The following is a 26,140-nucleotide window of genomic DNA, read 5'->3' on the forward strand; positions in this document are numbered from 1 at the left end:
TGATGTCTTTTCTGCAGCCCAGATCGCCATGATATCTAGAGTGAGATCTTTCTTATGATAAAGCCTCCTTCAGCATCTTAACTTCTCTGCTCTGACAGCACATGCATTGTTTCTCTGTCATGCTGCTATCAAGCTCACGGTCTCACCACTGACCCAGACATACGGCCCCTCCCTCACTGAAAGCTGACCGCGTGTGTGAGAGCACGATCGCTGTGCATGTTCCCACACCTGCACCCTCTCTGTCAGGTAACTGCTACACAGCCCTGTACATGGGGGGCTCCATGAACAGACTGACAACGTTCTGGGTCAGGCAGGTTCAGCAGTGTCCTGTAGCCATGACAGGAAGTGAGCACTGTGGCTCTGGGTCCAGGGGGCTCATTCTGGCGGTCTGGAACCATTCCACCGATCATTCCACCATTACTTTCCATTAGTTTCCATTTGCATAAATTTAAACTCTGCACAGCTCTGTTGATTACAGTGACTGCAGTGCTGGGTCGTTGCTATAGAAAGGAATTCGCAGATATTTAGTTGCGAAACCGCGTTTGATGCAGTAAGCGTTTTAATAGGAAGAGCGGGGCAGTCATGCAGCGGCACTTCGCAAGAAAGAATAAGAAAATGCGCAAAATCAGCTGTGCGTCCTGGCTGGTTAAAACTTACTGTCAAATATTCACTGTTCAATGGATCATGTCTTTGAAATGCAGCAGTAAGTCTGAAGCGGGATACCTGCTTAAACTCCTAATGATCCCAGGTAAGTTTCCTCACGTACATCCCACATAACAGCCTGGAAAAGCCTGATCTGCGGCTGCTGGTGAATTACTATAGTCAATTACTGTTTACACTGAAAGCAATGGTGCTGTTTTACCGAATGTAAATTCGTCTTTTGTATCATCTGCTGCTTTAGTTTTAAAAATACGTATGTATTCAAAATTTGTTTTAAATCCTAGAAAAAACATTTTAATGTTGAACAGAAGAAAGCCAAGAAGGTTTCGCTCCTTGGATAAATATTACATTTTTTATGCACTCGTTCTGCATATAACCATTAAGATGTTTTTATTGTTTCGAGTTCTCCTTTGTCATTCTGAATTAATTCCATCCCAATCTCATATTTATCAGTGATTTTATCGAAGTACATTGAACTAACTAATGAACTAAACAAATATATGTGAAACCGCACGTAAAACAAGTATTATTCAAGAGTGTGAAATGTGTTAGGGTTTGTAGTTTTTGGTCAAATTTGAACGAGTAATAAAACGTTTTTCAGGTTCGGTAATTCCTTAATCTATAAATGAATTAAAGGTATAGGTTTAAAATCGCACTCAAGAGATAATCACACAGCCTATGAAGTACAGTGGTGCCTTCACTTCCCGCCGGTGCTACGCTAGTATAAAAAAAAGTAATCTGGTCGTTGACCAAATTTTGTACGAGAACCAATGCATTGTTTTCCACGAAATTTTTGGTAGCGAACCAAATTGTTCGTAGGCCACAGCGCTCGTGAACCTCAGGGACCACTGTACCAGTAAATCTAGTAGGTTACCAGTTTTTAAGCACAAGTTTAGAGGTGAGACGATGGTAACGACTGCCAGATATCTCACAATAACCGAATAAAAGACTGTAAAAACATAACATTATATGAGTGTAAAGTGTCACCTGTGTGATTTCAGGGCTGCTGGGTCAGGAAGGGAAGACAGTGGCCATCACAGAGAGACTGGGTAGCAAAGTGACTCTACATACTAGTATTACTGGACTACAGAATGACTCTGTAATAGTGTGGACATTTGGAACTTCTAGTCCACCCCCAACAATAGCTAAATCAGTTAATGGGAGGATTGAAATCAACATGAGTGAAAGATTCAGAGAGCGGCTGCAGCTGGACCCAAAGACTGGATCTCTCAGCATCACAAACATCAGCACCAGTGACACTGGGATTTACCAGTTACACATCATAAAGGACCACATACTGAAAAAAGAATTTGATTTAAACATATACAGTAAGTGATATGAAATTATCAGTGTAATACTTCATTACACTTTTATATGTATTCCCCATTCCAGTCTTATAAAGGTTAAACTTCCTGTTCACTCTGTTATCTTTATTCCTTCCAGTCTCGTTATGGTTCTGACCCATTCTTCTTATTGCCATAATCCTGCTCTCTCACCAGGTCTGTACATAATCTGCCCTCCTGTTTACCCACAGATCCAGTGAACAGGCCGCACATAACATCCTTACAAGGTGACCATCTGTCTGATACTGATCTACACGTGATCTGCTCTTCCCGTCTGAGAGATCTGATCACATGACGGGGCTCCATTGAGGCGTCTCTATGATTCACTTTCATATTTATTACATTTAGCATGACACTACACTGCCCATTTGACGCATCTCTCTCTCCTCCTCACATCTCCAGCATCCAGTCCCTCATCAGTCCAATTATCAGCCAGTGGGAGGTGCTGGGTTCTGTGTTCTGTGGAGAACGGGAGAGACGTCACCCTGTCCTGGTACAGAGGGACCGAGAGACTGAATCAAACCAGCAGCCCTGACCTCAGCACCAGCCTGTCTCTCTCCCTGGAGGTCTGGGAGGACAGTCCTGTCTACAGCTGTGTGGCCACCAACCCAGTCAGCGAAGAGGCTGCAGAGGGGAACATCAAACAGCTGTGTGCTGAGCTGGGTAGGTCTCAGAGCAGAGGGTCCCTCATGGTCTGCTGCTGCTGCTGGACACTAACACAGCTTCTCCTCTCCAATAACTTACTGCAGATCGTCACAGAATGCAAACAATAAGAGACCAAAGTAACAATACAGTGTATAGCATGTCTGCACCGACTTCTCCATTTATGACAGCACTTATTCTTTCACTGCATTCATATTTATTTATTGAGCTAGTAGCTCAAAAATGTACAGATGGCATCTTCTGTTTGCACCCATTTACTGCATGGTCACAGTGACAGGGTCCCAGACAGAGGGAGAGCAAGCAAACATGCAGAGTTTGGTGTAGATAAGGTGCAAACCACCAAGCCACTGCGCTACACTAAGTACATAAAACACAAAGGTAAATAAAGACAAGACAAAGAATAGGTGGTCTGTACCTGCCCAGAGATTGTACTGGATTTAAATGACACAGCTAGTTTGCACCCCTGTTATCTAATCCAGGTCCATTCCAGAACCGTCTCTGACTGAAGTTCTTACAGACAAACTGAGTGAATCTATATATAAAACCCTGAAATGCAAGGAAGTTAAAGGTAAGAATGTTCAGCATTAACACTGTGATCTATCACTATTTGGTCTTTTATTATCTCACTCAAACACTAATTGAGTGGTTTAGGTTGAGGAGTGTGAGCTAAATTTCACATACATGTATTTGTACTGCGTAGAAGTAGGGAAATAGCTGAATTAAACAGAAAATGTAGTGCAGGGTGCTGTTAGAACAGACTGACAAGTAAGAGGCGAACCCCGGAATGCGGGAGAACGGGAGTTTAATATGGAAATCGGGTACACCAAAAGCCAAGGTGAGGTCAAAGAGAATGGTCGGGTCGGGTGCCAGGGTTAGGATGCCGGTGAAGTCAGTCCTACGAGCAGGGATGAGATGGGGCGACGACGAGATGGGAGGCACGACGAGGACAGGTCCAGAGATCGGGGTGAGGGAGGCAGGACAGGTGAGACAGGCACAGGACAAAAGAATGTTTAGTATGGCTGAAATACGTGGCAGCAGTACTTTGCAGTGGGTCAGTCATAAGTTCCGCTTTAAGTAGCGGAGCGATGAGTCGTCTATGGGTTGCAGCTGCCTTGCCCCACCCCTCTGGGCATGACAGGTCCTACATCACATTAAAATAATGTGTATGTGTGGGCATGTTCTCCACAGCTTCTGAAGGTCCTCCTAATTCCACGCTGAGTGTTGATGTCTACATCCCAGCTCCTGTAAACCCCAGATCCCTCCTTAAGCAGGTCTGTGCATGAACTTCAGTGAAGACCATGCTGTCCCACCCCCCCATGAGCCTGACCCAGTGTCACAGTGCATTGTAGCCTGGGGGCTCTGGGGAATTGTCCCGGTTACCTGTGCATTTGGCTGCATCCAGAAATTACCGCTTTCCTCTTAATGGCTGCATAAAACCTCATCTGTGTTTAATCTTAGCAATATGCTGCTGAAATTGTAGCTCAGTTGAATGAGGTTCTCAAAACTTGTACTAAACTATTTATTGATTTTGGTGAAATTTGTGTAGGGGGTGAAGTTGAAATATCTATTTCACTGTTGAATGTATGATGAAATTCTCACATTTTATATGAATGTCACTCAAAGGTGATATTTAAAGAGAAAATGGCTAAATATGACAGAGATTTATATTTGAATAAATGCTGATCCACGGATTGTCGGTCTAGATGAAGTTTTCCTACATCATTGTTACTGATCATGTGGCATTTTCCCTGAATCTCTCGGCTCTCCTCTCCAGCATTCAGGATGTACGAGAGCAGCGGCTGCCAGAGATGGGGACAGCGGGGGACAGACCCCGAGCCGGACACGGGACTCCCTGCAGACCACCATCACGTACACGGAGGGAAAACACCACAGAGACGTCTGCTAATCGATGACTCTTAAGTTCATGTGTCCCCACTGGCCAGTGACCCCCAGAGGACACTGCAGGAAAGTCAGTGCTACTGGATGTACATGTGCTCATGTATGAACATTTCAGCACAGGCACCCATCATCCAGTCGGGGGGGAGGTGTCCACAGAGTGGTATCCACTGTGCACCGGGGATAATTGCTCAGATCTCCCTGACACTAGGGGGCAGTACAGTAATGCTGACCACATTTATTGTTGCATAAACATTTATACAATCCCCATTTCACTTGTGAATCAGATGGCTGGGGAATATCAGCCAAATAAAACAGCTCTCCATAGATTAAAAGTATCATTATTTACTGGGCTTTTAATAAAATCAAAAGGTTTATTCGAATATTGATGTTGTTCATAACTTATTTCTTATTCTAGTTTATTATGTGACTTTTCATCCAGAATTTTCTTTTACCAAAATATCAGCTGGACCGACACACAGCAGACTGCCGCTGTTATACAGGTATTCAGTGTCCTGGTGAACAATCTCTGTATTTTACACCCTGTAGCCTGTAACTGCAGATTAATGCAGGACCATGTAAATCCATCATTAATGCTGGAGTCTGATGCTGCCACATTTCAGATCCCAAACCTAAACCAGGTCTTATTTCCCCGAGTCAGTCGGCTACAATCCTGAGGCTATAAACGGGGAGCAGCTCTGAAGGAGGGTCACAGCCCCGGCAGACATGTAGCCTGTCACACGCCGCATGGACCTGTGTGTCAGGCGTGTTACATTCACCAGCGTGTGTATAGGGTCCGTATTCATGTACATTGGACCCCCATCCCCCAGAATGGCCTCATTTTCAGTGTGCGCTGTCTTCGGCCCCCCACCTGCTTTGCTCGCCTACGTGTGGTTTCTGAGACACGTTGTGTGTTTCTCGCTGTGGTGGTGGTGGTGGGGGGGGGGGTCGAGCTCATGGTCACGCTGCTGACACAGACTCACACGTCACCTTTCCATCACGGAGAGCTGCTGCACCTGCATGTGAAGGTGCAGACTCTCAGGCTCTGTGCACATTAGCACACTAGGTCAAGCTGCACCCAGACATCAGTCTCCCAGCACCCCCCCCCCACCCAGCTACCCTGGGCCACGACCCTCCACACTGACTGCCCTCATGTAAAGGTCACAGGTCACTCACAGACGCTCCCGCTTTTTGGTCCTGATTGCATGGTGGGCAACATGCTGACTCAGAGGCCGGAAGTGTGACGTCATCCCCAACTGCCGCAGGCTCCGCTAGAGAGAGTTCCATAGAACAAACAAAACTTTTGTTCCGACCAAATAGTTCCCAAGTACTGTCTGGATATGAACCGTGACACAGAATAGGTCTCCACATGGCATTTTCACCCTCTAGACATGGTAAAATATAACTGTTTAGGTGGCATAAAACTACATATTTAAAAATCCCATGTAGACATTAATTTTTATACCACAACAACATGGTACAGATGTACATGTTAAAAAGGTCTTTCGGTGCTGATATTCCTAGACTAACACTTTTTTATTCAAGGGCAAAGGTTTCAGTCTATAATGGTATTGTGTGGGTTGATATTATAATATTTGGGCTTTTAATCATAGACACTGAAAATAAAATTGAAGAAATTTCAGTGAAGAGATTAATTGTTTTGTCTGATACAGTGAATTATATGGCTGACATGGAACAAGCAAAGTAAAAGGAGTAAAGTAGGCAGGGACAGAGTTCAAATGAAACTTTAATGTAAAACTACATAAACACTATTATTATAGGTTTCCAATAACATCCATTATCTAGGCCAGGGGTGTCAAACTCCAGTCCTGGGGGGCCAGAGCCCTGCACAGTTTTTGGTTCACCCTCATTTAACACACCTGATTCAACTCCTTGTGCTAATTACCACACAGCTCTTCAGCTGAATCATTTGTTGTGGAACAGGGAAAGAACTAAGCTACACAGGGCTCCGGCCCTCCAGGACTGGAGTTTGACACCCTAATCTAGGCTATTTAATGCACATTCTTACCTACATGCTTTAATTTTACATACATGTATTTTTCACTTGCACATCTCACCGATATCATTAAAGTGTGTTTGATACAGGGACAAAAATGTAAAAAATCAGGCATAGACCAAGACGTTTGAAATTATTGGTGATCCAGGTGAGATGGTGAAGTGCATACTATTTTTGGCACCATAGAATGCAAAATAATGCAAATGGTCAGTAACGTTACTTATACCAGTGGTGTTTCTCTTAACAGAATTACATGTGCTTTGACACATTATCTCCAGTTGGCAGTTGGCAGAAATATAAGCTACAGATTTGTTTTCTTTGCGGAACCTCGCATTGTGAGCAACCTTGTTCCCGCCTACTTGGCCTACGCCAGACAGCATCCACAGCGTTAGTTAGCATCGCGGGCAGGGTTGCCAGAGCAATTGCTGATGCTTTCTCCGCCCGCGGTATGAACATACGGTCAGGTGACGTGTGACATGTGAACCCTCTAGGGGCCGACATTCCGTCCAGGGTGCCCCCGGCCTTGGGGAAGGGCTCCATGGGACGGGATGAATGGTGTTCCTCTCTTAGACAGGTGCAGCTTGGAGGTGCTGCACTTATTCCATGTTTCCCTTCATTTAAGGCCCAGTATCAGATCTAATGAGTTGATTAAGGTCTGAAACCTTGTAAAATGAATCTGAGACTTTGGAACTCTTAGGGTGCCCAAATTTTTGCAGAGTGCCATAATAATGTTTTTATTTTTTATCTTTGTTCAATTTATGACATAAAAAGTAACTATGCATCAATGTTTGTTGAAAATATTGTGCATTTTTTCCATTTCCTACAGAGACTGTGTTTACATCTTTTCCATAAAAAAATGACCAAAATATGTTATTTATCGAGGGGTGCCCAAACTTTTGCATGCTACTGTATCAGGTGTTTCTGATTGGTGTTTTTTGCTTGAATACTCCGGCGATGATCTATTGGTCCATCTTCATCCCTACCCTCACCTATGGTCATGAGCTATAGGTAATGACCGAAAGAATGAGATTGTGAATACAGGTGGCCGAAATGAGGTTTCTCCGCAGGGTGTCCGGGCTCTCCCTTAGGGATAGGGTGAGAAGTTCGGATATCCGGGAGAGCCTCAGAGTAGAACCGCTGCTTCTTCACGTCGAAAGGAGCCAGTTGAGGTGGTTTGGACATCTGGTGCGGATGCCTCCTGGGCGGCTACCCGGAGAGGTTTTCCGTGCATGTCCTACAGGGAGGAGGCCCCGGGGCAGACCCAGGACTCGCTGGAGGGATTATATCTCTCGGCTGGCCTGGGAACGCCTCGGTGTCCTCCCCAAGGAGCTGGTAGAGGTGGCTGGGGAGAGGGAAGTCTGGGTGTCTCCTGAAGCCGCTGCCCCCGCAACCCGAGCCCCAGATAAGTGGATTGTAATGGATGGATGGACTCTGGCGGATTGTTAAAGGGTTGAAAAATACTTCACCAGCAAACAATATTTAGACACTTTCATTAAAATGCATGAAAGTACTTTGGTTCTTGGACAGATTATCAAAATCTATCTATCGTTTTTGTTGTGGTTGTAACCCCTCTCATTTTTATGAGAATTGCTAAGTTCTCTTGCTATACTCCAATGATTTTTTTAAAAATCGAATTGTCATTTGAAATTACATAGTAAAAAAATATATGTTGTATTGTACAAGGTGACGTGGAGAAAAGCAGGCACAGGACGCCAGCTTAAATTTAAAAATTCTTCATTTTTAATCCTTGACCAGATGCATTCACTCTCTATGGCAGGGTTCTTCAAATCTGGACCTCAATTCCAAATCCAGGCCTTGTTTTCAGTTCTTCCAGGTAGTTAGCTTAATAATTACTGACTCTGATTGGTCAGAGGCTTCACACCTGGCTCACAGGTAAAGGAAGGCTGTAAAACAAGCAGTGCTCGGACCTCGAGGACCGTGATTTGAATAATAGGGCTCTATGGCATTGCAACAACCCTGTTTTTTCTTTTTCACATTCTCCTACCGCCATCTACTGACATGACATAGTAATAGCAATAACTTAAAAATAATTCAAGACACAACATGAACTACTACTCTAAACAGGGATAGCAATTGAACAGTATTTTTTAACAGTGAAAACAAATAATATTTCTGCATTCAATTATGTGCCTTTCTTGTGATCTTATATGTGACATAGTCTTTCATGCATGTGTGCCAATGCCAACAGTGCACAGGATTTTTTTTTTCAGCAGAGGCAGCATCGGTTAGAAGAACAGTCGATTCAGGAATAACAATCTCTTTCATTTCTGGTGTCTGGCTCGAGCGGCACACTCTAGCAAAGTGCCCAATCTTTTTGCGCAATTTGCATATTTTGTTTAGCGCGGGGCATTGCGTAGAATTTGCCAGATGCTTATCAGAACCACATCTGTAGCATTTGCGAGTACGTGCAGATTTCTTATGAGTACCTGCGCTTGTGGAGCGTATACGTTACCTCCGTGGCAGAGAGTGCATCTCCCGCACAGGTATTTCACCGCGTGAGAGCGCAATAGCATCGCGTGCGGCCGATTCCAACTGACTGGCAATCTGAGTAGCTTAATTTATCCAGTGTTAGTTTATCATCTCGCAACATATTCCCGAACTCACACAATGGGAGCTTTCTACCGCGGACCGGTATACGTTATAGAAAAACCGGACCGGTCAAACTAGTAGACCGGTACTGGACCGGGTTCGGAGATTAAATATGTGTCGCCGTTTGTATTTCTTTTCAAATGCGAAAAAAACGTGACTTGGAAATATATTTAGTAGTTCATTTTTGGGAAATTGGATTATTCCTCCCGAAAATCCCCGCCATGACATGGCGCGGTGGAATGCTCGTGTATTGCTCTGTGTACATCTGTAAAGCACCAAACATCGCAAGGCACGGAACTGAAACTAACATCATGTAATATTTTTTTTTTTTTTTTTTAAAACAAAACATGTGGTTCAGTTTTCTCCTTGCACTAGGTTTTAAGTGCATTTTCCATGCAATCATTTTCGGAAAGGACTTGGGTATGGACGGTAGGGACGTGTGTCGGTGCCAACACTGTGGGAGCACAGTGCGTGTTTAGAGAGACGGGGGTTCGAGACTGATTTGGTCCCAAACAATGTAGAAACCAAACATACAATCTTGACGCCCTCATAGTGAAATGGTAAGAATTTGTATAGATTCAGAATCTATGACGGTGCCGCAGTAACAGCTAGGGTTAACCCCAGGGTTCGAATTACAAAGTGGCTTTCGGGGGAGCCGTATTTACCGATCCTCCCTGACTGACTTTAACGCTTTTGGTGCATGTTCGGGCATTTAAAACAATAGGTTTACAGTAAACCTATTGTTTACTTAGTAAACCGTTTACTTCAAAACGCAAGCGTCAGTCAGTGTTGTCAGTGTTAGGGCAAACAGCTCTGTCCACGGTTCTGAATCAACCGCGCTTAGGCCTAGGCTTTTTGCCTCCATGCATACTGTACATCTTAACTTCTGATTTTTGGAGTAGAGCCATGTATTCCTGATTCTCCACTCACTCCATTGCTTTGTTGTCCAGTTGAAAGGTGTTGCATGATCGCCTGGTCCGCTGCAGGTCGCAGCGGTGGTTTCTGGCGCCAAAGTCTCGCTATCCTCGGTGCTGGTGCTGTCACTAGCAGCAACTTTTAGCGGCGGCAGCGGCGATAACACCGGCAAGCTAGTTGTAGCTGGTGCACTGTCATCACTCCTCTTCGTTTGTTTTGTAAATCCAAATTGACTGAGGTTTGGCTGCTTTCTTTTTGACATTCTCATTAGTATCCACAGAGTGTTCCAAAAAACGAATAAAGTATGTTTTGAACTTGAAGTTAAGCTAACATTCAAATACCAACTCAGTGAGAAGTTCAAGTGGTGACGTAAACGTAGTACCGTAATTTTCGGACCATAAGACGCACCTAGTTTTAGAGGAGGGAAATGAAGAAAAAAAAAATTCTGAACCAAATAGTGTCATAAAATATTTTATGTCAACCATCCTTACCTGGCCACATCCCTCCCCCCTTTTATGGCGCTGATGGGGATGTATCTGGATCGCGTTTCACCGCTGCGTTGTTCAGCAAATTACCATGCGAATGCGATTTGAATACGCGCTAATGCGGCTATTTAGAATGTGAATAGCGATCTTCGGGTGACAGCGGTACTACACGCCCCCGATGCAGGTAAAACAAAGTAAGGTGACATGATTTTATTTTTTTTATTTTTTTTTTTATTTAACGTAATTTTAAAAAGACAGAAGCCAGCGTTTTTTCATTATTCTACATTAAGATTTCAGTGAGATATAAACTGAAATAGACGCGAAATGTACGCTGTACAATGCACTCGAACCCAGAAGGTTAAAGCACGTGAGCAGAGCAATATTCGGACCATAAGACGCAGGGACTTTTTCCCCCCACTTCTGGGGGAAAAAAAGTGCGTCTTATGGTCCGAAAAATACGGTAATTTCAGTGCAGCGCTGCCACGCATGGATGGTCACAGCAGGAGACAGCGGAAAATAGTGTTCGGAAATAGTAATGTAATGAGCGAATAAACACACAACATTGACACATTTTTAATATCATCATTTATTTCAGGAACCTTAATGTACAGAAAATCAAAATCTATATGCGACACAAAAAATGGAAAGTGTTTTAGAGCTCCCCCTAAATGTCTCAAAGTAGGCTTTCAGGGGAGCCCAGCTCCTTTTCAGGGGAGCCAAGCTCCCCTTAGCTCCCCCGTAATTCGAACCCTGGTTAACCCTTTGCTGTTTTTCACTTGATTGCTTGAAAAAAGGCACGTCTGATGGGCCGTTTCATCGTTGACTCGCCGATGATGACATGAACATGTTACTAAGGGATGTGCTTCTCTACATGGGTGGAGCACGAGTCACACTATAGCGGCGCACATACACTCATATGGGAAAACAAAAATGCCAAAGATGGAGGAGAATTAACTGCGTTTTCAACTGGTAAACACTTACAGTATAATGCATCATGCCTTTGAAATGCAGCACAAAGTTTGAGGCTGGATATCTGCTTGTACTTCTAATGATCTCAGGTAAGTTTTCTTAACATGAGTCCTACATAACAACCTGGAAAAGTCTGATAAGGAGTGGAGAAAATGGTCAGAAGCGATCGTGTTTAAGGTGAAAACACTTATTTTATAAAAAAGAATAAAAATATACTTTTTTAATATTAAGTACGCATTCAACATTTATATCAAACGTTGGAAAAACGATGCACATCAAAAATGCACTTTAATGTTGAACACGAGGAGCACGAGTTTCCGCAGATAACCGTTTCCTTTGTATTGTATTACTGGGTTTGCTGTGCTTCAGATTTCCCAAAACGAATTCCATCATATCTCCGATTTTGCTAAACGGTAAACCGATGAAATGGCGTAAATATATGTGAAATAAAAACTCTTTTCAAGAATTCATTACTGAAGATAATGAAAGATATGGAGGTTGTATTCTTTATTCAAATCTTGCATGTAAAATATGTATTCAGACAATAATGACCAATTTCCAGTCAGTGGCGAAATTTTTCACGAGGATTGCCAGACTGGGCCATTGAAAATCTTTTTAAAATTTCATCCTTCAGATCATTGTAATAAATGAAAGAAATCTGTCATAATAACTCATTTTACATAATAACCTTTTTTTTTTTTGTAAAAACCGAACACTAGTAGACACATAACACATAAGATATTATAATACTTTATTGTCATTATAAGTACAATATCCAGTCAGTGGTGCCCTCAGAATTTTTTCATAGGGCTTGCCAAATTGGGCCACAGAAAATCTTGTGTCACCAAAACCAAAAGCAGTAACTGAATTTTGGGAATTCTTTTCTGCTGTTACAGTATACAGACCCCTTGAAAACAGCAGAGTGAAATGTTTTAAAATTAATGCGTTTATTACTTTTGTCCCTTGTTGATCAGCCCTGCATCGAAAAATAAGCTGAACTGATCACACTGTAGCAGCATCTGCTGAGTGACTGTATTACTGTATAACAGAAAAGGTGAGATTATACGAGTGTAACGTGTCACCTGTGTGATTTCAGGGCTGCTGGGCCAGGAAGGGAAGACAGTGGCCATCACAGAGAGACTGGGGAACAGTGTTAGTCTGCATAGTGATTTTACTGGCTCCTTTATAGCTACTGCCTCCATTATAGTGTGGACATGTAATACTTCCACAACAATAGCTAAATCAGGTTATGGAAGGATTGAAACCAACATCAGTGAGAGATTCAGGGAGCGGCTGCAGCTGGACCCACAGACTGGGTCTCTCAGCATCACAAACATCAGCACCAGTGACGCTGGGATTTACCAGTTACAGATCATAAATGGACAAGTACTGAAGAAAGAATTTAATCTAGAAATATACTGTAAGTGTTACTGAATTATCAGTTTAATACTTCATTACATTTTTATATGACTTTCCATTCCAGTCTTATAAAGGTTAAACTTCCTCTTCACTCATTCCTTCCAGTCTCGTTCTGGTTCTGACCCATTCTTCTTATTGCCATAAGCCTGCTCTCTCAGCAGGTCTGTAGATAATCTGCTCTCCTGTCTACCCACAGATCCAGTGAACAGGCTGCACATAACATCCTTACAAGGTGACCATCTAACTGATACTGATCTACACCTGATCTACTCTTCATGTCTGAGAGATCTGATCACATGATGGGGTCCTTTAAGGCGTCTTTGTGATTGACTTTCACATTTATTACATTTACTATGACACTACACTGCCCATGTGATGCGTCTCTCTCTACTCCTCACATATCCAGCATCCAGTCGCTCATCAGTCCGACCTTCAGCCAGTGGGAGGTGCTGGGTTCTGTGTTATGTGGAGAACGGGAGAGACGTCACCCTGTCCTGGTACAGAGGGACCGAGAGACTGAACCAAACCAGCAGCCCTGACCTCAGCACCAGCCTGTCTCTCCCCCTGGAGGTCTGGGAGGACAGTCCTGCCTACAGCTGTGTGGCCACCAACCCAGTCAGCGAAGAGGCTGCAGAGGGGAACATCAAACAGCTGTGTGCGGAGCTGGGTAGGTCTCAGAGCAGAGGGTCCCTCATGGTCTGCTGCTGCTGCTGGACACTAACACAGCTTCTCCTCTCCAATAACTTACTGCAGATGTATCTTCACAGAATGCAAACAGTAAGAGACCAAAGTAAAAACAGAGTACTGTATGTAGTGTGTACACTAAGTACATAAAACACAAAGTTAAATAAAGGCAAGAGAACAGGTGGTCTGTACCTTTCCAACAGGATCAGAGATTGATTGTACTGGATTTACATGACATAGTTAGTTCGCTCTTCTGTTATCTAGTCCAGGTCCATTCCAGAACCTTCTCTGATTGGCTGAAGCAGGGCTTGTCCTTTAAGGTGCGCAATTGCGCGTGCACGCCATCACGCGCCTAAAATGGTGAAGAGCTGCGCAAAGAAATGCGCGCCTATCAATAAAAAAGAATTAAATTGTACGCGCCTCATAATTTGTCACGTGACCAATCGACGCTCCACGGAATTATTCATGACAACAATGGCGTCGAAAAAAAGCATGGATAGCAAGGGTCATCCGTGTCAGAATGCAACGTTTTTGGGGAACGAATTAATTAATTGTAGCCTACCGTTTCCACTACCTGACCCGCATGGTCTTTGTTTTACCCATAACCAAACCATAAATAAATAAAGATAAGTTACACACAAATTACCACCTGTCAATCACTTTTTCCGCGGGACTCTGGCATGAATAGGCACAGTGATCTGTGTCGTTATAATGGCGTCGACAAACGGTTGGTAAAAAAGGTGCAAATTCACCTTTCTGGCAATACTTTGGCTTTAGACCGAATGAAACAGGACAGCCACGAGATACGTCTGAAGTGGTGTGTAGGATTTGCGGTCAAGTTATCCGCTCAAAAGATGCGCAGACGTTCTGTTCGTTATGGTAAAACCATGAAAAAGGCACATTTGGTGTAGTTTATTTGATCTAATTTAATTAAAATTATTTTGATTTTTTTTCTGCTGTTTCTGTATGCCTCATTTATTAATGTAAACGAACTAGTTCGTGTAATTCGTTTGGAGTTCACTGTAATTTGTATTGTGATCGCTAACAACTTCCTTGTTATTTCCTCATAATAATAATAATAATAATAATAATAATAAAATAAGTAAAGATGCGGAAATTGAAAGCATGCATTTAATTTGGCTATATAGTGTGATTAAGTGTGTGTTTTTCGTGAGCTGGTTGCTGCTGCGGCGGGGGTGGGGTGGAGGATCGCGATGTCGGCTCAGCATCGTGATGTCTATCTGCCATCGGCGATGGACGATGGCATCGTCTATCGACCCAACCCTATTGTCCAACTCTTAATATTGAGCTATCCCCACTCCTAGTCCTAGTCCAACAGCAATATCCTTGGCTACTGTCATTACTCACCCTGTGGTCTAGTTGCAGATTCTATCCTGGAAGGCAACCTACTCAAAACTACTCAAGCACTTAAGAGATGGCATCTTCATAACTAGTTAGTATTAGCTGTATACATGTTAAGGATTGGCTGCTGCTGGGATTGACTGCTGATGTGTTCTTCATCCAAGAATGAAGTTTTCAGAGAAGACACTGGCTAACAAATGCAATTTCAGTGGAGAAACAGAATTTGGCTCATACAAATTATTGGATGCCATATCTAAGTTTTGGCCCATATAATCTTAATATTATGGTGCTCTTCCTCTCTGAGCCTTCTGCAGCAAGTGTTTTGCAAATTGAGGACAATCTCCAAAGTATTGATGCAAAAAAGACTGAATTCTGAATTGCTAATTTTATTCACCAATAAAAAGTGATTCACTTTAAATGGGTTTCTACAAAATATGTTAAAGCATTAAAACTAGGACAAAATTCTCAACTAACACTAGGACTACAAAAAACAGAAATATGTACAAATACAAGTACATTTTGACCCATTGCACCAAAGTCCAACCACATTTTAGGCGCACAAAAAAGGTAAAATTGTGCACCTAGCACTTTTAGGGTGCACAAAAAAAATTGTGCACCTAGCACTTTTTAGGTGCACAAATTTGTGTGCGCCTGCATTTTTCAAAGGACAAGCCCTGCTGAAGTTCTTACAGACAAACTGAGTGAATCTCTTTGTTTGGTCAGGATCTTCACTGATGCCAAGTATGTACATTATACCTGCTATACCTGCAGTGTTGATCCCTACAGCTGTGATGCTAATGATTGGATTTATTTGTTGTACATATAACACCAAAAAATTCAGGGAAATTAAAGGTAAGAATGTTCAACATTAACACTGTGATCTATCACTATTTGATCTTTATTATCTCACTCAAACATTAATTGAGTGGTTTAGGTTGAGGAGTGTGAGCTAAATTTCACATATATGTATTAGGCAGATATATGCACTGCATAGAAGTAGAGTGATACCTGAATTAAACAGAATATGTAGTGCAGGCTGCTACATCACATTAAAATGATGTGTGTGTGTGTGTGTGGGCATGTTCTCCACAGCTTCTGAAGGTCCTCCTAATTCCACGCTGAGTGTTGGTGTCTACATCACAGCTCCTGTAAACCCCAGATGCCCCCTGAAGCAGGTCTGTGCATGAACTTCAGTGTAGACCATGCTGTCCCACCCCGTCATGAGCTTGACCCATTACCACTGTACATTCTGGGCTGGGGCTCTGGGGAATTGTCCTGGATGCCTTTGGCCACAGCCAAAAATAATGCTTTCCTCTTAATGGCTGCATAAAACCTCATCTATGTTTAATCTTAGCAATTTTCTGGTTAAATTCTAGCTTACCTGAATGAGGTTCTCAAAAATTGTACTAAACTATTTATTGATTTTGGTGAAATTTGTGTAAGAGGCGAAGTTATCAATATTTTATTGCTGAATGAATGATGAAATTCTCACTTTATTATATGAATGTCACTCAAAGGTGTTGGTTAAAGAGAAAATGGCTAAATATGACAGAGATTTATATTTGAATAAATGCTGATCCACGGATTGTCGGTCTAGATGACGTTTCCCTGCATCATTATTACTGATCATGTGGCATTTTCCCTGAATCTCTCGGCTCTCCTCTCCAGCATTCAGGATGTATGAGAGCAGCGGCTGCCAGAGATGGGGACAGAGGGGGACAGACCCCGAGTGAGACGCGGGACTCCCTGCTCACCACCATCACGTACACGGAGGGAAAACACCACAGAGACATCTGCTAATCGATGGCTCTTAAGTTCATGTGTCCCCACTGGCCAGTGACCCCCAGAGGACACTGCAGGAAAGTCAGTGCTACTGGATGTACATGTGCTCATGTATGAACATTTCAGCACTGGCACCCATCATCCAGTTGGGGGGGAGGTGTCCACAGAGTGGTATCCACTGTGCACCCGGGATAATTGCTCAGATCTCCCTGACACTAGGGGGCAGTACAGTAATGCTGACCACATTTATTGTTGCATAAACATTTATACAATCCCCATTTTACTGTGAATCAGGATGGCTGGGGAATATCAGGCAAATAAAACAGCTCTCCATAGATTAAAAGTATTGTTACTTACTGGGCTTTTAATAAAAAAACAAAAGGTTTATTTAAATATTGATGTTGTTCATAACTTATTTCTTAACCTAGTTTCTTTTGTGACTTTTCATCCAGAACTTTCTTTTACCAAAATAGTAGCTGGACCGACACACAGAAGACTGCCGCTGTTATACAGGTGTTCAGCGTCCTGGTGAACAATCTCTCTGTTTTACACCCAAACCTAAACCAGGTCTTATTTCCCCGAGTCAGTCGGCTACAATCCTGAGGCTATAAACGGGGAGCAGCTCTGAAGGAGGGTCACAGCCCCGGCAGACATGTAGCCTGTCACACGCCGCATGGACCTGTGTGTCAGGCGTGTTACATTCACCAGCGTGTGTATGGGGTCCGTGTTCATGTACATTGGACCCCCCCCCCTCCCCCAGAATGGCCTCATTTTCAGTGTGCGCTGTCTTCGGCCCCCCATCTGCTTTGCTCGCCTACGTGTGGTTTCTGAGACACGTTGTGTGTTTCTCGCTGTGGTGGTGGTGGGTGGGGGGGTCGAGCTCATGGTCACGCTGCTGACACAGACTCACACGTCACCTTTCCATCACGGAGAGCTGCTGCACCTGCATGTGAAGGTGCAGACTCTCAGGCTCTGTGCACATTAGCACACTAGGTCAAGCTGCACCCAGACATCAGTCTCCCAGCACCCCCCCCACCCAGCTACCCTGGGCCACGATCCTCCACACTGACTGCCCTCATGTAAAGGTCACAGGTCACTCACAGATGCTCCCGCTTTTTGGTCCTGATTGCATGGTGGGCAACATGCTGACTCAGAGGGCGGAAGTGTGACGTCATCCCCAACTGCCGCAGGCTCCGCTAGAGAGAGTTCCATAGAACAAACAAAACTTTTGTTCCGACCAAATAGTTCCCAAGTACTGTCTGGATATGAACCGTGACACAGAATAGGTCTCCACATGGCATTTTCACCCTCTAGACATGGTAAAATATAACTGTTTAGGTGGCATAAAACTACATATTTAAAAATCCCATGTAGACATTAATTTTTATACCACAACAACATGGTACAGATGTACATGTTAAAAAGGTCTTTCGGTGCTGATATTCCTAGACTAACACTTTTTTATTCAAGGGCAAAGGTTTCAGTCTATAATGGTATTGTGTGGGTTGATATTATAATATTTGGGCTTTTAATCATAGACACAAATTAAAATTGAAGAAATTTCAGTGAAGAGATTAATTGTTTTGTCTGATATAGTGAATTATATGGCTGACATGGAACAAGCGAAGTAAAAGGAGTAAAGCAGCCAGGGACAGAGTTCAAATGAAACTTTAATGTAAAACTACATAAACACTATTATTATAGGTTTCCAATAACATCCATTATCTAGGCCAGGGGTGTCAAACTCCAGTCCTGGGGGGCTGGAGCCCTGCACAGTTTTTGGTTCACCCTCATTTAACACACCTGATTCAACTCCTTGTGCTAATTACCACACAGCTCTTCAGCTGAATCATTTGTTGTGGAACAGGGAAAGAACTAAGCTACACAGGGCTCCGGCCCTCCAGGACTGGAGTTTGACACCCTAATCTAGGCTATTTAATGCACATTCTTACCTACAAGCTTTAATTTTACATACATGTATTTTTCACTTGCACATCTCACCGATATCATTAAAGTGTGTTTGATACAGGGACAAAAATGTAAAAAATCAGGCATAGACCAAGACGTTTGAAATTATTGGTGATCCAGGTGAGATGGTGAAGTGCATACTATTTTTGGCACCATAGAATGCAAAATAATGCAAATGGTCAGTAACGTTACTTATACCTGTGGTGTTTCTCTTAACATAATTACATGTGCTTTGACACATTATCTCCAGTCGGCACAAATATAACTTTTGCATACTACTGTATCAGGTGTTTCTGATTGGTGTTTTTTGCTTGAATACTCCGGCGATGATCTATTGGTCCATCTTCATCCCTACCCTCACCTATGGTCATGAGCTATAGGTAATGACCGAAAGAATGAGATTGCGGATACAGGCGGCCGAAATGAGGTTTCTCCGCAGGGTGTCTGGGCTCTCCCTTAGAGATAAGGTGTGAAGTTCAGATATCCGAGAGAGTCTCAGAGTAGAACCGCTGCTTCTCCACGTCGAAGGGAGCCAGTTGAGGTGGTTTGGACACCTGGTGCGGATGTCTCCTGGGCGGCTACCCGGAGAGGTTTTCCGTGCATGTCCCCGGGGCAGACCCAGGACTCGCTGTAGGGATTATATCTCTCAGCTAGCCTGGGAACACCTCAGCATCCCCCCCGAGGAGCTGGTAGAGGTGGCTGGGGAGAGGGAGGTCTGGGTGTCTCTCCTGAAGCTGCTACCCCCACGACCCGAACCCCGGATAAGCGGATTGTGATTGATGGATGGACTCTGGCGATGATTGTTAAAGGGTTGAAAAATACTTCACCGGCAAACAATATTTAGACACTTTCATTAAAATGCATGAAAGTACTTTGGTTCTTGGACAGATTATCAAAATCTATCTATCGTTTTTGTTGTGGTTGTAACCCCTCTCATTTTTACACAGGAATTGCAAAGTTCTCTTGCTATACTCCAATGAATTTTTTAAAAATCTAATTGTGATTTGAAATTACATAGTAAAAAAATATATGTTGTATTGTACAAGGTGACGTGGAGAAAAGCAGGCACAGGACGCCGGCTTAAAGTTCACACAACTTCTTCATTTTTAATCCCTGACCAGATGCATTCACTCTCTATGGCAGGGTTCATCAAATCTGGACGTCAATTCCAAATCCAGGCCTTGTTTTCAGTTCTTCCAGGTAGTTATAGCTTAATAATTACTGATTCTGATTGGTCAGAGGCTTCACACCTGGCTCACGGGTAAAGAAAGGCTGGAAAACAAGCAGTGCTCGGACCTCGAGGACCGTGATTTGAATAATAGGGCTCTATGGCATTGCAACAACCCTGTTTTTTCTTTTCCACATTCTCCTACCGCCATCTACTGACATGACATAGTAATAGCAATAACTTAAAAATAATTCAAGACACAACATGAACTACTACTCTAAACAGGGATAGCAATTGAACAGTATTTTTTAACAGAGAAAACAAATAATATTTCTGCATTCAATTATGTGCCTTTCTTGTGATCTTATGTGACATAGTCTTTAATGCATGTGTGCCAATGCCGACAGTGCACAGGATTTTTTTTTCAGCAGAGGCAGCATCGGTTAGAAGAACAGTCGATTCAGGAATAACAATCTCTTTCATTTCTAGTGTCTGGCTCGAGCGGCACACTCTAGCAAAGTGCCCAGTCTTTTTGCACAATTTGCATATTTTGTTTAGCGCGGGGCATTGCGTAGAATTTGCCAGATGCTTATCAGAACCACATCTGTTGCAGATTTCATATGAGTACCTGCGCTTGTAGAGCGTGGCAGAGAATGTATCTCCCGCACAGGCACTTCACCGCAATAGCATCGCGTGCGGCCGATTCCAACTGACTGGCAATCTGAACATCTTAATTTATCCAGTGTTAGTTTATCATCTCGCAACGTATTCCCGAACTCACACAATGGGAGCTTCCTACCGCGGACCGGCATACGGTATAGAAAAACCGGACCGGTCAAACTAGTAGGCCGGTGGTGCAGGAGGGGGTTCGGAGATTGAATATGTGTCGCCGTTTCTTTTCTTTTCAAATGCGAAAAAAGCGTGACTTGGAAATATATTTAGTAGTTCATTTTTGGGAAATTGGATTATTCCTCCCGAAAACCCCGCCATGACACTGTGTGGTGGAATGCTCGTGTATTGCTTTGTGTACATCTGTAAAGCACCAAACATCGCGAGGCACGAATTACTGAAACTAACATCATGCAATAAATAAATAATTATTTTTTAAAAATAAAAAAAACCTGGGGTTCAGTTTTCTCCTTTTAAGTGCATTTTCCATGCACTCATTTTCGGAAAGGATTTAGATTTGGATATGGACGATAGGGACGTGTGTCCGTACCAACATATTGTGGGAGTACAGTGTGTGTTTAGAGGGACGGGGGTTCGAGACTGATTTGGTCCAGGGTTGGGGCCATTCCGGAATGCATTGATCAATTCCAGTCCAAATCAGGAAATGGAACTGGAGCTGGGATTGGAAAAAAACTACAGGGAACAGAATTGGAGTTGAATTTGAATTTCAGGGAGATTTAAGTTCCAACTCCAGTTCCATTTCCTGATTTGGACTGGAGTTGATCAATGCATTCCTGAATGGCCCCAACACTGTCCCAAACAATGTAGAAACCAAACCTACAATCTTGACGCCCTCATACTGAAATAGTAAGAATTTGTATAGTTTCAGAATCTATGACGGTGCCGCAGTAACAGGTTACATCTTTGCTGTTTTTCACTTGATTACTTGGAAAAAAGGCATGTCTGGTGGGCCGTTTCATCGTTGACTCGCCGATGATGATATGAACATGTTACTATAAGGGATGTGCTTCTCTACATGGGTGGAGCACGAGTCATACTATACACTCATATGGGGGGAAAATGCCAAAGACGGAGGAGAATTAACTGTTTTCGACTGGTAAACACTTACAGTATAATGCATATCATGCCTTTGAAATGCAGCACAAAGTTTGAGGCTGGATATCTGCTTGTACTTCTAATGATCTCAGGTAAGTTTTCGTAACATGCGTCCTACATAACAACCTGGAAAAGTCTGATAAGGAGTGGAGAAAATGGTCAGAAGCGATCGTGTTTAAGGTGAAAACACTTATTTTACAAAAATATTTTAAATATAATCTTTCGATATTAAGTACGCATTCAACATTTGTTTCAAACGTTGGAAAAACGATCAAAAATGCACTTTAATGTTGAACACGAGGAGCACGAGTTTCCGCATATAACCGATTCCTTTGTGTTGTATTACTGGGTTTGCTGTGCTTCAGATTTCCCAAAACGAATTCCATCATATCTCAGATTTAGATAAACGGTTGATCGATGAAATGGCGTAAATATATGTGAAATAAAAACTCTTTTCAAGAATTCATTACTGAAGATAATGTAAGATATGGGTGTTGTATCCTTTTCTTTTTATTCAAATCTTGCATGTAAAATATGTTTTTAAACAATAATAACCAAATTGCAGTCAGTGGCGAAATTTTTCACGGGGATTGCTAGACTGGGCCATTGAAAATCTTTTTTAAATGTCATCCTTCAGATCATTGTAATAGAAATAAAATAAATCTGTCATAATAACTCATTTTACTTAACAACCTTTTTTTTTGTAAAAACTCAACACTAGTAGATACTAGTTAACACATAAGATATTATAATACTTTATTGTCATTATACTAAGTACAATATCCAGTCAGTGGTGCCCTCAGAAATTTTTCATAGGGGTTGCCAAATTGGGTCACAGAAAATCTTGTGTCACCAAAACCAAAAGCTGTAACTGAATTTTGGGAATTCTTTTCTGCTGTTATAGTACACAGACCCCTTGAAAACAGCAGAGTGAAATGTTTTTAAACTACTGTGTTTATTACTTTTACTTGAATAGCCCTCATTGATCAGCTCTGCATCGAAAAATAAGCTTAACTGATCACATTGTAGCAGCACCTACTGAGTGACTGTATTACTGTATAACAGAAAAGGTGAGATTATACGAGTGTCATGTGTCACCTGTGTGATTTCAGGGCTGCTGGGTCAGGAAGGGAAGACAGTGGCCATCACAGAGAGACTGGGGAACAAAGTGACTCTACATATTGGTGTTACTGATTCCTTTATAGATACTGCTTCCATTATATTGTGGGCATTTAATACTTCCACAACAATAGCTAAATCAGTTTATGGGAGGATTGAAACCAACATGAGTGAGAGATTCAGAGAGCGGCTGCAGCTGGACCCACAGACTGGATCTCTCAGCATCACAAACATCAGCACCAGTGACGCTGGGATTTACCAGCTACAGATCATAAATGGACAAGTACTGAAGAGAAAATTTAATCTAGAAATATACTGTAAGTGTTACTGAATTATCAGTTTGATACTTCATTACATTTTTATATGGCTTTCCCATTCCAGTCTTATAAAGGTTAAACTTCCTGTTCACTCCAGTATCTTTATTCCTTCCAGTCTCGTTCTGGTTCTGACCCATTCTTCTTATTGCCATAAGCCTGCTCTCTCAACAGGTCTGTAGATAATCTGCTCTCCTGTTTACCCACAGATCCAGTGAACAGGCCACACATAACATCCTTACAAGGTGACCGTCTGTCTGATACTGATCTACACCTGATCTGCTCTTCCCGTCTGAGAGATCTGATCATATGACGGGGCTCCTTTGAGGCGTCTTTGTGATTCACTTTCACATTGATTACATTGAGCATGACAATGCACTACCCATGTGACGCATCTCTCTCTCCTCCTCACATTTCCAGCATCCAGTCCCACATCAGTCCAATTATCAGCCAGTGGGAGCTGCTGGGTTCTGTGTTTTGTGGAGAACGGGAGAGACGTCACCCTGTCCTGGTACAGAGGGACCGAGAGACTGAATCAAACCAGCAGCCCTGACCTCAGCACCAGCCTGTCTCTCTCCCTGGAGGTCTGGGAGGACAGTCCTGCCTACAGCTGTGTGGCCACCAACCCAGTCAGCGAAGAGGCTGCAGAGGGGAACATCAAACAGCTGTGTGCTGAGCTGGGTAGGTCTCAGAGCAGAGGGTCCCTCATGGTCTGCTGCTGCTGCTGGACACTAACACAGCTTCTCCTCTCCAATAACTTACTGCAGATGTATCTTCACAGAATGCAAACAATAAGAGACCAAAGTAACAAAACAGTATTTAGCGTGTCTGTACCGACTTCTCCATTTATGACAGCACTTATTCTTTCACTGCATTCATATTTATTTATTCAGCTAGTAGCTCAAAAATATACAGATGGCATCTTCTGTTTGCACCCATTTACTACATGGTCACAGTGACAGGGTCCCAGACAGAGGGAGAGCAAGCAAACATGCAGTTTGGTGTAGATAAGGTGCAAACCACCAAGCCACTGCACTACACTAAGTACATAAAACACAAAGGTAAATAAAGACAAGACAAAGAATAGGTGGTCTGTACCTGCCCAATTGCGAACAGAAATTGTACTGGATTTAAATGATACAGCTAGTTTGCTCTCCTGTTATCTAATCCAGGTCCATTCCGGAACCTTCTCTGACTGAAGTTTTTACAGACAAACTGAGTGAATCTTTTTGTTTATTCAGGTTCTTCACTGACGCCAAGGATGTACATTATACCTGCAGTGTTGATCCCTACAGCTGTGATGCTAATGGTTGGATTAATTTGTCTTATATATAACACCAAAATATCCAGGGAAATTAAAGGTAAGAATGTTCAGCATTAACACTGTGTTTGATCACTATTTGGTCTTTATTATCTCATTCAAACACTAATTGAGTGGTTTAGGTTAGTGTGAGCTAAATTTCACATATATGTATTAGATAGATATATGTACTGCATAGAAGTAGAGTGATACCTGAATTAAACAGAATATGTAGTGCAGGCTGCTACATCACATTAAAATGATGTGTATGTGTGTGTGTGTGGGCATGTTCTCCACAGCTTCTGAAGGTCCTCCTAATTCCACGCTGAGTGTTGGTGTCTACATCCCAGCTCCTGTAAACCCCAGATCCCTCCTTAAGCAGGTCTGTGCGTGAACTTCAGTGAAGACCATGCTGTCCCACCCCCTTATGAGTCTGACACAGTGTCACGGTGCATTGTGGCCTGGGGGCTCTGGGGAATTGTCCCGGTTACCTGTGCATTTGGCTACATCCAGAAATTACGGGCTTTCTTCTTAATGGCTGCATTAAATCTCATCTGTGTTTAATCTGAGCAATTTGCTGCTCGTATTCAAGCTCAGTTGTATGAGGTTCTCAAAACTTGTAATGAACTATTTATTGATTTTGATAAAATTTGTGTAAGAGGTGAAGTTAATATTTTACTGCTGAATGAATGATGAAATTCTCACTTTATTATATGAATGTCACTCAAAGGTGATGGTTAAAGAGAAAATGGCTAAATATGACAGAGATTTATATTTGAATAAATATTGATCCACAGATTTTTGGTCTAGATGAAGTTTCCCTACATCATTGTTACTGATCATGTGGCATTTTCCCTGAATCTCTCGGCTCTCCTCTCCAGCATTCAGAATGTACGAGAGCAGCGGCTGCCAGAGATGGGGACAGAGGGGGACAGACCCCGAGTGAGACGCGGGACTCCCTGCTCACCACCATCACGTACACGGAGGGAAAACACCACAGAGACATCTGCTAATCGATGGCTCTAAAGTTCATGTGTCCCCACTGGCCAGTGACCCCCAGAGTCAGTGCTACTGGATGTACATGTGCTCATGTATGAACATTTCAGCACATGCACCCATCATGCATCAGCATCCAGCAGATCCAGCTGGGGGGGGGGGAGGTGTCCACACAGTGGTAACTGCTGAGCCTGTGCACCGGGGATAATTGCTCAGATCTCCCTGACACTAGGGGGCAGTACAGTAATGCTGACCACATTTATTGTTGCATAAACATTTATACAATCCCCATTTCACTGTGAATCAGATGGCTGGGCAATATCAGCCAAATAAAACAGCTCTCCATAGATTAAAAGTATCATTATTTACTGGGCTTTTAATAAAATCAAAAGGTTTATTCGAATATTGATGATGTTCATACCATATTTCTTACCCTAGTTTCTTTTGTGACTTTTCATCCAGAACTTTCTTTTACGAAAATAGCAGCTGAACCGACACACAGCAGACTGCCGCTGTTATACAGGTGTTCAGTGTCCTGGTGAATAATCTCTGTTTTACACCCTGTAGCCTGTAACTGCAGAATAATGCAGGACCATGTAAATCCATCATTAATGCTGGAGTCTGATGCTGCCAAACCTAAACCAGGTCTTATTCCCCCGAGTCAGTCGGTTACAATCCTGAGGCT

The 26,140-nt window shown here is 42.8% G+C and overlaps 2 protein-coding genes across 3 annotated transcripts; both read left to right on the top strand.

The window, feature by feature from the left end:
• Positions 1-535: 535 nt before the first annotated feature.
• Positions 536-25,813, top strand: LOC140582807 (SLAM family member 9-like). Of its 2 annotated transcripts, none has more exons than XM_072707184.1 (7): positions 536-748; positions 1,662-1,988; positions 2,195-2,230; positions 2,406-2,666; positions 15,747-15,875; positions 24,759-24,841; positions 25,341-25,813. In XM_072707184.1, exons 1-7 carry the CDS (start codon positions 583-585, stop codon positions 25,470-25,472), a joined length of 1,134 nt encoding a protein of 377 aa, XP_072563285.1. In that variant the 5' UTR covers positions 536-582; the 3' UTR covers positions 25,473-25,813. The 2 variants fall into 2 exon arrangements, with proteins under 2 accessions (XP_072563285.1, XP_072563284.1); XM_072707183.1 differs by lacking the exons at positions 24,759-24,841; positions 25,341-25,813 and adding exons at positions 16,116-16,198; positions 16,692-17,133 and having other exon boundaries at positions 548-748.
• LOC111844768 (T-lymphocyte surface antigen Ly-9-like) lies at positions 12,651-14,992 on the top strand (the record flags this gene model as incomplete). The annotated part of the gene is made up of 4 exons (XM_072707773.1): positions 12,651-12,978; positions 13,174-13,209; positions 13,384-13,754; positions 14,987-14,992. Coding segments are annotated over 4 exons (741 nt in total), but the record flags the coding sequence as incomplete, so codon positions are not given.
• Positions 25,814-26,140: the final 327 nt, after the last annotated feature.

Source organism: Paramormyrops kingsleyae, chromosome 25 (genome assembly GCF_048594095.1).
Source record: "Paramormyrops kingsleyae isolate MSU_618 chromosome 25, PKINGS_0.4, whole genome shotgun sequence".
NCBI lineage: Eukaryota > Metazoa > Chordata > Actinopteri > Osteoglossiformes > Mormyridae > Paramormyrops > Paramormyrops kingsleyae.

What these genes read in the sequence shown, in the direction of transcription:
- LOC140582807 (XM_072707184.1), top strand. Translation starts at nt 583, where the DNA reads ATGCAGCGGCACTTCGCAAGAAAGAATAAGAAAATGCGCAAAATCAGC. An exon ending in TAAACTCCTAATGATCCCAG is followed by an intron (nt 749 to 1,661) that starts GTAAGTTTCCTC and finishes GTGTGATTTCAG; the next exon opens with GGCTGCTGGGTCAGGAAGGG. An exon ending in GCACATAACATCCTTACAAG is followed by an intron (nt 2,231 to 2,405) that starts GTGACCATCTGT and finishes TCACATCTCCAG; the next exon opens with CATCCAGTCCCTCATCAGTC.